The following is a 12,200-nucleotide window of genomic DNA, read 5'->3' on the forward strand; positions in this document are numbered from 1 at the left end:
CTGAAAGATAGGCGTATTGGATTTTCTTTCTGACTTTGAAAGATGTGCTTAGACTTGGATACAATAGCCAGACTACATACGTTTTCGACTGAGTAAAGGGTGAGTGGATCATGCATTTTTCCATCATTTGGACCTTTCAAGATATCGTTTAGCAAAATTTGGCATTGTATAATTATTAGTTATTTGTCAATTGCATTAATTAATAAATTTCACAATATTATGAATGCTCTATCCACAGAAATTTCCTTTTCTTTATGCCCTACCATTGAAAACTTTAAATGTCTTCTGATGGCAGTCCTCTCGGAGCCTTTTGGTTGGCAACACACTTTAGCATTTAGGAAACCTCGCTCTGATTTAGGACTGTGCCACCTAGAGCTGACCTTGGCCTGCAAACAGAGAAATACAGAAGAATGAGAGTGTAAACAGCAAAGCGGAGGAACACTAAGACACACCTGCCTCAAATCAGAACCTAAAACACACAAAACATTTCAAATCAGTGTCAATTAGTGGGAAGGTGCTGATATATGTCTACAAATGTTATAAGATGAATATCTGTTCAGTGAATTAAATACCTGACAATCTTAGGTACATTTTCAAATTCATGCAAAAATCTTTATTGTTACCTACAGCTGGAGATGTTCAGAGATTAGCTAACTCAGTAGAAGTGGTATGGCAAAAAAAAAGTGTCCACCTCTGGGCTCAGTGTGTCTCAGTGCTTCTACACATATCATGTACATGGTACGATCACAACCCGGAATTTTACAGCTGTGAGTCAGTGACAACAGTAACTGAGGCAGCTGCAGACATCTGTATGCTTACAGGAAAGGAATTAAGATACGTGTACCAGCAGGCCCTCAGCGTCACAGGTATCACACCTTCCCTGCAAGGTTAAAGGCAAGTAGGGAACAGTGCTGTATACAGACAGCACACCATATTACTGTTACTCCTCACAGGACATTTCCAGGGATGTTAAAATGCCAAAATTTCTGTTTTCAAAGATTCGTTTCTATGAAATTAAGGATCGGATGCAAAATGTGAAGCAGCCTAGAAGGTAAGACAGACAGACTTATGATAGTGAGTAATGGTTTGTTCAAGCTGGATAGGCCTACTTTTTTATACACTGCTAAATTGTGTCAAAGTTAAACTTAATTTGTTTTGCAGAATTGATATTGTTCTTAATCGAAGAGGCCGTAAGAAGGACATCCAGTGCCTCATGGGACAAAGAATAAATAATGAGGCAAATCCATCAAAATTCAGGTAGCGTACGTGGCTCTATTATAGATATCTTAATGTTTCTGCTGTTCATTAAGATGAAAATAATTCTCAATTATCTCTTTATTACAGTTGGCAAACTGAAAATAAACCGACTCTGGAAAAAATGCTTCATGATAAAAGTAATACATTTCCCAAAATATTATGCTTATTTTGAGATAATAAAATATCACAAAAATAATCATTACATTAACCTATGTTGGAAATCATATTTAAAATTTGTATGCAACAAATATACCCTCATTAACTTTCGAATGATATTTAAACAGTGAATAATTTAAATATCTTCCTCTTTACAGAATATTTAGCTGCATTCCGCAGCTTCCTGCAGTCTGAGTTCAGTGAAGAAAACATTGAGTTCTGGCTCGCATGTGAAGACTTTAAGTCGACTGCTTCACCGGAAGACCTTCACTGGAAAGCAAAGGGGATCTACCAGGAGTTCATTCAGCCTCTGGCCTCTAGAGAGGTCAGTTTTTCAGTGATACCAGGATTGATGGTTCATGGTTTAAAGAGACAGAGCTGGGTGAATAACCAGCAGACAGTAAAAATAAACTCCAAACTATTCTTCCCCTTTAGCACTCTTATATGTTAAACAAAAACCCAAAAGGAAAAGCACAATTTGTAGATGTTATTTTTACACATACAGTCAGAAAGCAAAGCAAATTTTGACAAAACACCAGAGCAAAAAAAAAGTAGATGTGGAGTTTGAAAGTTAGAAATTGAAAGAAAAGAAAGTTAAGAAAAGACAATATATAGTGGAAATGTCATTATGTATGTGCAATTGTCTTTATAGATGTTAAGAAAAACACAAAATTGCAGCAGTAGGTGACAACGAAAAATATAAAAAATAAATATAATATAAATGCACTAAGGCTCTCATATTTTGTGACCACTCGTGTAGGCATGGTTTACTCCTCTATCCGCTTTTATTATTATGATAATAAAGTCATAATATTTTAAGAAGAAAATGTCCTGCCCTACATAGTCTTCTGTGCAATACGTTAATGCTATGGTAGCATCCCTTCAAACACCCTTCAACACAGTCACACGGCAGTCCGTAAAATAGTCACAAAATGCAATCTATTGGTTTCATCAACAGGGAACGTTAAAAAATGAAAGTTAGCTTCAGGCAACGAAACCACCTATTTAGGTTTTATGAAAACCCTCACAAACATTAGGTTTATGTAACAAAACCACAACAGCCCTTTGGGACATGTGGTGTGAAACACCGGCATCATGGATGAAAGTCATGTGTTTGTTGAACCCGTCCACCTCCCCTCCCACCAACCCTAACTGGTCTTTCTCTATATTTACTACTTCTATACTTGCTCTCACAGTTGCAAAGTCACATGGACGCCTTTAATTTGTATCCACCAGGAAAACGGATCCTAATTGATTTTTCTTTGACATTGTTTTCATCCTGGGCAACACAAATTAAAAAGATTGCATTTTGTGACTATTCTAAGACATGCCATGATACTGGGCTGGTCTTAGAACACACAGCCCATTTTGGGACTCTGGTCTCTGGATGAGAAAAACTTTAGAAAAGCAGCTGTGCACAGCTCTTCATATGCGATGCAAAACTGAAACAAACAGAAAACACTCGTTCAGGCATAAATCTCACCACGGTGTGGTTTATTGTACATGCAAATCTTAACTTCACCATCTCCAATAGAGAAAGGGTTTAAAGCTGTTTCCAAAAGCTTTTCACAAGCGGACATTTTAACACAGAGTTACCATAGAAAATGAAGGCAAGCTGCATGCAAATGATTCAGAAGAAAGCCTTGTCTTCAGCAGGGAAAGCCTGGTTGAAAAAAAGCTAAAATGATTGTGTCAAAAGCAAGTCTAATGATACAATTTTTTCAATGTGCTTTCAAATGAAGGATTAAATAGGTATAAAAACTGTCACACAAAAACGCCCCCAAGAGAACACCTAAAGGCCTCACTTTGTGTCCAGCGCCTCTCGGCGTTCTCTGAACGCCCCCTGTTGAAGAAATACTTGTTTGGAGGATTTTTTTTTTTGTAGTTGTCTACTGTACCACAGGAATCTGGGAGATAGATTAGGTGCATATGTTACAGTATTCAACATGATTTACAGTTTGTTTTCCTTTGTTTCTTTTCTAGATTAATGTTGATCACCACATTAAAGAGAAGATCAAGAAGTCTTTGGAGAAGCCGAGCCTCTCCTGCTTCGATGAGGCCCAGAAACATGTTTACCTGCTGATGGAAAGAGACTCTTGCCCCAGATTCCTGCACTCAGATGCCTACCTGAGTCTCAAGTACAAATCCAGGACTCTTTGGTACATTTAGCTCAGAACACAGTATCACAGCTTTTCTACTTCTCACATTTTGTCTTTTTTTTCCTATTTGGCTGAATGGAAAAGTTATTTCACACTGTGTGAGAAGCTTTGATCAAAACCATTATTTTAGGGCAGAGAATCTCTTTATATAAAATAATGGTGTCAACCATGTGCAACATCAATCTCTTATATGATGGTAAGATGATGTTTTGATGAAATGTTATGGAAAATAATAAAGTAAGAAAAGATAAAAGTAATGTGAGAGGGGAAAGAAGGTATGTGTTCGTAGGGAGGAAAAATGATTTGGTATGTGACAGTACTTTAGATGATTTTGCAGAGTTTGGACGTGTTTGAAATACTGTATGTGTTGACGGAAAGTCTTAAGAAGTTAAGGTGCAGAGAACAGTATGACAAATGATAAAAAGAGGATTTCTGTGCGCAATAAAAATGATCTGGTTTTTCATTAATGTGCATTTCACAAAGTCATGACTTCTTGACCATCTTTGGATACATTCCATGAGATGAGTAGTTCTCACTCAACATCTTTAACTATTCTTACTATTATGACTATTTCCTATGCAGTCAAAAGTTTGAGACAAAGATTTATATGTATCTGACTTCAGTCTAACTGGACTGGGGATGGGTATGAGTCAAAGAAAAAAAAAAAACAGAACAGTTTCCACTGCTCACCCGGCAAGGAGATTCTGTCTTTGGTCACATGTACGATATATCCTTTAATTAGGTGCAGAGATGACTCCACACACCAGCAAAAGGGTTACCAAACTGGAAAAAAGTAACCCTGCGGTAACCCCTTGATCTCCCTCTGTTCTGTAAACGGCCTTATTCTTCAAAATTGTGCCTTAAAAAGGAGTACTGAAGCAGCTAATAATAACTCGGGGGGCTTAAACGACAACACTGGAGTCATCAGACAACCTGATGCGTAACAGATCAGACTGAATGTGCTGCCTTGTTAGGGGAATAACCTCATCGCCCACAGACAATAATGGCAGAGATACACAAGTGCTTTACTTCGAGAAATAAGAAGTGTACTTTGGGAGAATATATTTTAGATTCAAGATTGATGTCTCATGGGTGAAGCGTGGTTTGTTTCCTCCAAGTAGTCTATCCAGGTGTAATAAATGGCATGGAGCAAAAAGAAAATATGAAATATGAGGTGAGCTCAAATTGTTGGCATTCTCATCTTGTGCCCACATAACCGTCGCTGCATGACTCCAAACTTTTAAGAAGTAGAAAATATAGTGATATTTTGAGCAATAGAAAGCCTTGCATGCTGTTATTCCAAAGTTTAAAAGTGTGGAGGAAGAGGAAGCATTGGAAGGAGTTTAAGTAAAATTGTATGTATAAAACTTTAAAACATCTTTCCAATCTTGCTAAGTGCTTCGAGTGCCTATGCATAAAGAAAAAGTTTAATAATGCTATAATTGCTATGAGCGGAAATAGCATTGCAAGAGCGGGCAATGTAAAATTTTGCTGATAGATTCATTATTGTGATGTGGCAGATACATTTTAACCAAAATGTCTTCATTATGTTGATGAAGAAGATAATCTGGACGCCCTAACATGTAATTGCTGTTGTATATAAGCAGTTTTTTGGGGGCTGCCGGCAAAAACTATTTGTAGGTATCACATAAACAGCTTTATGAGTTATTGTTGTTGATGTCAAATGTCAGTAACTCTGATTCACTGGGATGTCAGGGGTTGTTCCTGATAACTGACAAAGGTCTCACATCTTCTGCATCACATTGCGCGCTATTCTTCACACACGATCTGTCACTGTTTTCTCATAGCACAGTTACCATGGTAGCGAAAAAGGAAGTGACTACTGGCGATGGCACATTGTCAAGACAGTCACACTTGGGGAACTTCACTACCAGATCTGGATGCCACAGGCTAACAACGTTAACTGCTCTGTTCCTCATTATACCTGTAACTGTAGACACACGATGAAATAGAAAGCTCTCTGTTCACAGTGTTTGTTGATTCTTTGTAACGCCTCAGTACTTAGAACCGTGTTTGGGCAAAAGAGGGAGAGCAGCATCAGGGAAGCCAAGCCAAAGGGCAGATTGTAACAGAATAGCTTGGGGCATCAGATGGTGAACAGGAGCAGCTGGCAATAGGCAAAAAAAAACAGACGCATTCAGTCAAGTTTATGATATGACAGAACTCCTCTAAAGTATTTTTAATTACCGTCTGAGTCCTATTTCTTTCCTTTTCCTTTGATAATCTGCTCCCTATTATAACTTGTATTCATAGGGAAATGAAACAAAACAGAACTGAGGCTGATAATCCGAAAGTGCATTTACTCTTCTTGGTTTGTCAAGTTAAGTAGCTCTTTGCGTGAGAATTACAACTTGGAAAAATCAAGATAAATTGCTGTATTAAGGATGAGAAGAATATTGCATCTCACATGAAAGTATCAATTTGTCCAATGTGAAAGCAAAGGAAGATTGTGAGACACTGTCCTTTCCCACTTCTAGCCAAAGCTCAGAGTGGAGCAAGGAGACATTGTAACATTTGCAAGTCTAAAACACTCAACTTACCCGAGCAGCTTTATACCTGATTTTTGCACCAAGAGACTTGACCTCTGGAGAAATATTATGTGGTGCTCTTGAGTAGAAAGAAACAAGAAGCTAACAGCACAGCTTTAGATTCTCATGCCTCTAGTCAGGCCAACAAATCTATCAAGATATATTGACAAAAACACTTCCGTTTTGATTTCTAACATAATTGCAATTGGACTAAAACAGCTTTTTTTGGTGGACGCTAGTGTTACACATCAGGATTTTTTAAAACCTGCACTCACTTGACCCGTTATGAGAGTATATCCGCATCAGCCCAACCCTAAGAAATACGATTTTTACCTTTATCTTCAAGCATTAGTGGCACAATGGTCTGGACTATGCCAAGGACAGACACAAAAGTAAGCACAACAAGTGTGTGTGTGTGTGTGTGTGTGTGTGTGCGCCGCTAAACTTATCCGAACCAAACAAAGGTGTTGGTTGTGAGTCGGCCCACACATCACTACTGGGCACCATGTTGTCTCAATGGTAGTTCTATTACAACAATCTGTGCTGCCTATATCCATCACCTAACTCAAAGCCCTCACTTTAATCCTCATCATGATCATTTAATGCAAAAGAACTGTGTTTCCAGCTTTAGAAGTCAGTAAGTTACAATCAATTTATTTGATTTTCGAAGAATTTCTTCGATTTTCTGAAACTGACTATTTGACATTCACACCCGAATGGCATTTCCCTACGAGTGAGGAGTAAGGAGGTGTGAAAGTTGGCTGAGTTTGAACACATCTACTTCCATTACTTGTTGTGTATGAAACCAAGTGCAACACTTTGAATGTCTGCAAGGAGAGACCTTCAGAAAGTGTATCGTTTTTAAAAAATGTGGACCATTAAGACGTCTCACCGCTTTTCACAGAGCAGTGTGAGTTTGGCCATTCGGAAATGCCATATAGACATGGCTGGACAGCACTTTGTACAAACTAGTTTGGTTCAAGCATTCCCTTGCCTTGAACGTAATATATACGTTAAATAAATTCCCACAACTCGTTCTTCAGTTTCAATCTGCAGCAGCCTCTACTTCCAACGCCAAACAAAATATGTCAAAGAGCAGCACTGAATTGAAGGAAACATATAAGGTCAAGGGTCGGTGCTACGAATGTTAATTTCAGCTTAAGCTAGTCAATCGCCAAGAAACTGTCCAGTTCACTACAAGTTCTCACACCACAACTCGATTTCTGGCCGAGGCCGGTTATTTGTCTTCACTCCTGCTCATTCCCAGTCCCTTGGAGAACTAACAGACTCAGATGTAAAATGCTTTGGTCTGTCAAATGTGTATGAGTCAGTGTTGCCAATGGCATTTGGATCCATGTTGTTTATTGTAGTAGTCGACCTTGTTGGCCATCCCTCCCTTATTTCACCTTATCTCAAATTGAGGTGAATAAGCCTTAATGAAATTAGTCTAAATTTCTAACTTATTAACTCCAGTGTTGTAAATACAAAAACCTTACTCTTAGAAGATGTGAGGGTTGGCAACATGCCCTCCCTTTTGAGGTTTTTAAGAGCCTTTTTATGTATCTCTTATAAATATGACAATGTTTGTATATTATAAATATATTAGAAAAAAATACACACAGATTTTCTTTTTCTGCCCTCCATATATGGATTTTAGTGTAGCTTTGACCATGTAGGAAGGTTTTGACGTTAACTTTGTGGCTGAAACAAGAGTGTGGTCATGATATGACGTTCTGACAACTTTTTGGGACTTCCTGTCGCCTCATCGAGTCTCTCTTTTGCAATCAATTTGCAATTTCCTCTTTTTTGCATATGACTGTGGCCCCAAGTTGCATGAATTTACGCCACATTTTTGAATTTCTGTTTCGAGGGATCAACAAATGTTAAAGTTGATGTTTTATCAAAATAGACATCAAATCCATGTTCGAGAGAGAAAAGGCAATCCTTTCATTTCTTTTCAATAGGCTTCGTTTTTCAGTCCCGTTGCAGAGGGCTACCAAAACACACACTGTGCGAAGGTCACAATTTGCCTATCACAGTACAATGTAACTGTCATTTGCATCTGTTCTGCCGGACTAAAAATAATGTGAACACAGCATGCTCTGTCTGTTTGGCTCGTCCAGTCAGTAGGAGGGAAGGATCTGCATGGAAAGGAAGCAGAGAGACATAATAGGCAGTAAGACAAGAGGGGGGAGGTAAACATGAAGTGCACTGCTAGTATGTGTCGTTTCTAATAGTGAGGTAGGAGGAGAGGAGGAACAGGAGGTGGAGGAAGAGGAGGAGGAAAAAGGGGTGCTTCCTCTTCAGCCTGGGCCGAGCTGTATCCTAGCAGCCCCGGTCCGTGACAACAGGAAACCTTGGTATAAAGAGCCGCGTCTGAGGGGGAACCCTCCTAAGTGTCTCTCAGCCGCAGCATGACCAGGACCGAGAGCCTGAGAGTGTGGACTTAACAAGACAATGTCCAGCCTAATCATCGAACCACCCAACACACAACAGTTCATCATGGACAGAGATGACAGGTCGAGGAACAAGAACATGTGAGTGATACCTTTATTTTAACTCCGAGCTGGGGGTTTCCAGTAAATACGCTGACTTTGGGCTAAGAGCAAAATCTTTTTTGTCCTTATATACTATTAATTGTATTTGAAAAGTGATACTTGTTTGTTTTGGGTTCTCACGCCAAACACTTCAGGTCATCTAACTTTATTACACCACATGCTCTATTCTAATTACTAACATGCCCAACATGCTTTGACAGATCCACTGGAAACTAATTTAACAGCAGTAAATCCAATTATGATGTATTGATGTTTTTCTTATCTCTACACAGCGGAAAGAACTTCATGTGCCGACTCCAGTGCATGTTCTCACACTCGTCAAGCTCTGAGAGGTAAGGGGACTTATGGAGTGTTTTGCATACATTTCAGTTTTAAAATAGCCAGCCTGCTCCTATCATTTCCATCTATGGCATCATGAAAGGATTCAAATGAACTTAGAGACTCCATGTTTGCTTTGGCAAAGCACACACGCAAGCAAACATATTTCATGGTTTGACATTTCTGTACGAATTTGATAAGCACGTCTGCTATGCTTTCTTGATTAGACTACTGCTTCTGTGTCCTTGCAGCCCTCACGGTTCACCCACGTGTTATTTTACCCAAATTTGATTTTGGTTGAGTAATCTAACTTGCATTCTCTCCCAGCAGGCTAAGTTTAGAAGATACCCAACAATGGTCACAGTCACTGGAAAGGCTTCTCGACTCTAAATGTAGGTTGCTTTTCCCCTGAGGATGAAAATACCACTAGTACAGTAAATGATGTTAGTGAGAATGAGAGTTAAAGAGAAAAACATCTTTTTTTAAATAAAGCTGACCATGGGTGTTATCTGTGCCTCACCCTGGCTGCGTTTTCTGTGCTTTCCTCAGATGGGTTGGCCACTTTTCGCAACTTTCTGAAATCTGAATACAGCGATGAGAATATTGAATTCTGGCTAACCTGTGAGGACTACAAGAAGATCAAGTCTTCATTCAGAATGTCCTCAAGAGCAAAGAAGATTTATGAGCAGTTTATCAAAGCAGAATCTCCTAAAGAGGTAAATCCGACTTATCCTAACTTAGATTCATGCGCAGACACCCTTACATGCACTTACTTTATACTGTTAAACCAGATTATATCAGAAAAGTGCCTGCTCACATGCTGAGCTTAAAATGTCTTGCTCTTGGCTGAAATCCCCTCATTCCTATCTCTCTGCCTCATTCCAGATCAACATTGACTATCACACCCGAGAGCAGATCAAAAGGAACATCAAGACTCCCACCATGCACTGCTTTGACGACGCTCAGAAGATAGTTTACGGGCTGATGGAAAGAGACTCGTACCCGCGGTTCCTCCGCTCAGACATTTATAGAACTCTTTTGGAAAACCTCGCAGCAGACGCCACCAAGGGATGAAAGCTCAGTCAGCGGGAGAGAGAGAGAGAGAGAGAGAGAGAGAGAAAGAGAGAGAGAGAAAGAAAGAAAGAAAGAAAGGACATAAAACCCAAAACTGGAATGTTCGAGCTCCTTCCGGAGGAAGGGCCGACAACAAAGAAGGAAAGGAGGGTCTGCCGCGCGCCACATGGACACCTACAGAGGCCTCTCACCTCTGCGTTGTTCATTAGATCCAGCCGCAAACCGTGCCTCAGTCCGGTCACAGGAGGATCGAAACACTGAGCACCTGAGGACTGTGTAACAGGGAGAACCTTAATGATTATGACCCTGTAGTGTGTGTTTGCACTGGAGGATAAGTCTGTGTATGCAGGCCAATTGACCACTTTTGACAATGAATGAATCAGCGAGGGGACTGACGCCTGCTCTGGCTGAGGTGCTGTGTCAGCAAACCATTCCACCGGACCTCCTTTGGCCTTTTTTGCAGAGGTGCTTCCTGTGCAGATTAAGATAGAGGATGTAAGAGGCAACGGTCACACTTGTTTAGTTATGTGCTAGTGTGGTGTGTGTGTGTGTGTGTGTGTGTGTGTGTGTGTGTGTGTGTGTGTGTGTGTGTGTGTGTGTGTGTGTGTGTGTGTGTGTGTGTGTGTGTGTGTGAGAGGGTGAAAGGGAGTATTTAGTTGAAGCTTTTATTTGCCACTGACAGAGAGTAAGATGTTGCAAAAAGAGTTGGCCTATTAGCTAATGACAGCACTAGGGACGACAACTAATCCATAGCAGATAGAGGACTCAATAGTGCTATGTCAGAAGGCCACTTAGTTCTGCAAGAGGCATTCTGGGACACTTGAAAGGGAGATTTTTCTTCTTTTAAATTTTTCTTTTTTTTTTAGATTGGACCGATATGGGGTTTTAAAAAATGATACTGATATTTCTTTAGATTTAAGCTGCCTGTTGGTGATATTTGTGTCAATATTGAATATTTGTAATTTTCAAATAAATTATAAAAAGAAGCTGGTGTTTTAAAAAAGAATCCAGAAAATATGTATTTATTTTATGATTACAAAACATAATCAGGCACATTTTCTTGTGTGGAACCTAAAGCAAATTCTGCTCTACAGCAACTAAGAAGTTCCCTTTATTACGGCCGGTGGCGACTGATTCAATTCCTCAGCACACGGCTGCTGGCCGTTATCTTAGTCTAAACCAACTTGCACAAGTGTCAAGAGTTGTGATTTCATTTAATAACCTATTTGTGGAATTATTATAGAGATAGGATGTTTCATCTTGCATGATAGGATGTTAAACCCTGAGAATATGCCTTATTCTTGCTTTCCAAATCATGTTGTTTGAATGTATTCTTAAGGGTGAAATGTTTAGTTAACTTAACAGTGTATTATTTATTGTTAATTATCACCATTTTAGTACAAAGTGTTTTGCAGTGTTGAAGTGATTGTTAAAATGTTTGTCATTTGAACGACATTAAATTATTTAAATTGCCTTATTGTAACAAAGTGAATTTCTTTTAGTCACACACAAAAACATACACACACACATTCTCATCACTCATTTGTCACATTACAGCTTTTTGCGCTTTGTGCTTTACAATGTATTCAAATGGGTTGTTTAAAGAAGAGAACAACACACTTCCAGTGAAATAGATCTTAAAACATTGCATAACAAAATATATGGCATGTTTGCATAATGATTATCTGTTATATGTTTAAAGCAATACTCAACCGCATAAGCATGGAAACATACAGGCTGTGCCAAGTTATGTTGGGCCGATACTTATTTTCACTGTTGTAGAGAAGCAACAACAGTTCAGTTGGTGACAAGATTTAACACTCTATCCTACGGAGTAACAAAGTATGTATACAGCACAGTTATTTATAAATAGTGCTCCTGGTATCTCATATTCAAATATTTTCAGCATTTTACTTTAACAGAAGATGGACCTTAAAAAGAGTGCAGATATATATGATGATACTAGTAAAATACTAGTAACAAAATATTGAAAGGAAAACCCAGCATAAACTTGCTTTGAATTTCAATTGCTGTTTTCTTTTATGGCAAAAAAAGTTGAAATGAATCCTGTGATATCTGACAATGAATATTGGGTGCTTGCAGTTTCCTGTTATCCTTTTTGTTATCAC

At 39.0% G+C, this 12,200-nt stretch overlaps 2 protein-coding genes across 2 annotated transcripts; both read left to right on the top strand.

Annotated features, from left to right (window-relative positions):
• Positions 1 to 923: 923 nt before the first annotated feature.
• si:ch211-117l17.6 (regulator of G-protein signaling 21) lies at positions 924 to 4,037 on the top strand. The gene is made up of 5 exons (XM_054603210.1): positions 924 to 1,051; positions 1,162 to 1,257; positions 1,345 to 1,394; positions 1,572 to 1,738; positions 3,397 to 4,037. The coding sequence occupies exons 1-5, from the start codon at positions 975 to 977 to the stop codon at positions 3,580 to 3,582; spliced, it is 576 nt and encodes a 191-aa protein (XP_054459185.1). The 5' UTR covers positions 924 to 974; the 3' UTR covers positions 3,583 to 4,037.
• A 4,409-nt stretch (positions 4,038 to 8,446) lies between these two features.
• On the top strand, positions 8,447 to 11,538 carry LOC129094226 (regulator of G-protein signaling 21-like). The gene is made up of 5 exons (XM_054602310.1): positions 8,447 to 8,658; positions 8,952 to 9,011; positions 9,325 to 9,389; positions 9,547 to 9,713; positions 9,883 to 11,538. Exons 1-5 carry the CDS (start codon positions 8,579 to 8,581, stop codon positions 10,069 to 10,071), a joined length of 561 nt encoding a protein of 186 aa, XP_054458285.1. The 5' UTR covers positions 8,447 to 8,578; the 3' UTR covers positions 10,072 to 11,538.
• Positions 11,539 to 12,200: the final 662 nt, after the last annotated feature.

Source organism: Anoplopoma fimbria, chromosome 8 (genome assembly GCF_027596085.1).
Source record: "Anoplopoma fimbria isolate UVic2021 breed Golden Eagle Sablefish chromosome 8, Afim_UVic_2022, whole genome shotgun sequence".
Classification (NCBI taxonomy): Eukaryota; Metazoa; Chordata; class Actinopteri; order Perciformes; family Anoplopomatidae; genus Anoplopoma; species Anoplopoma fimbria.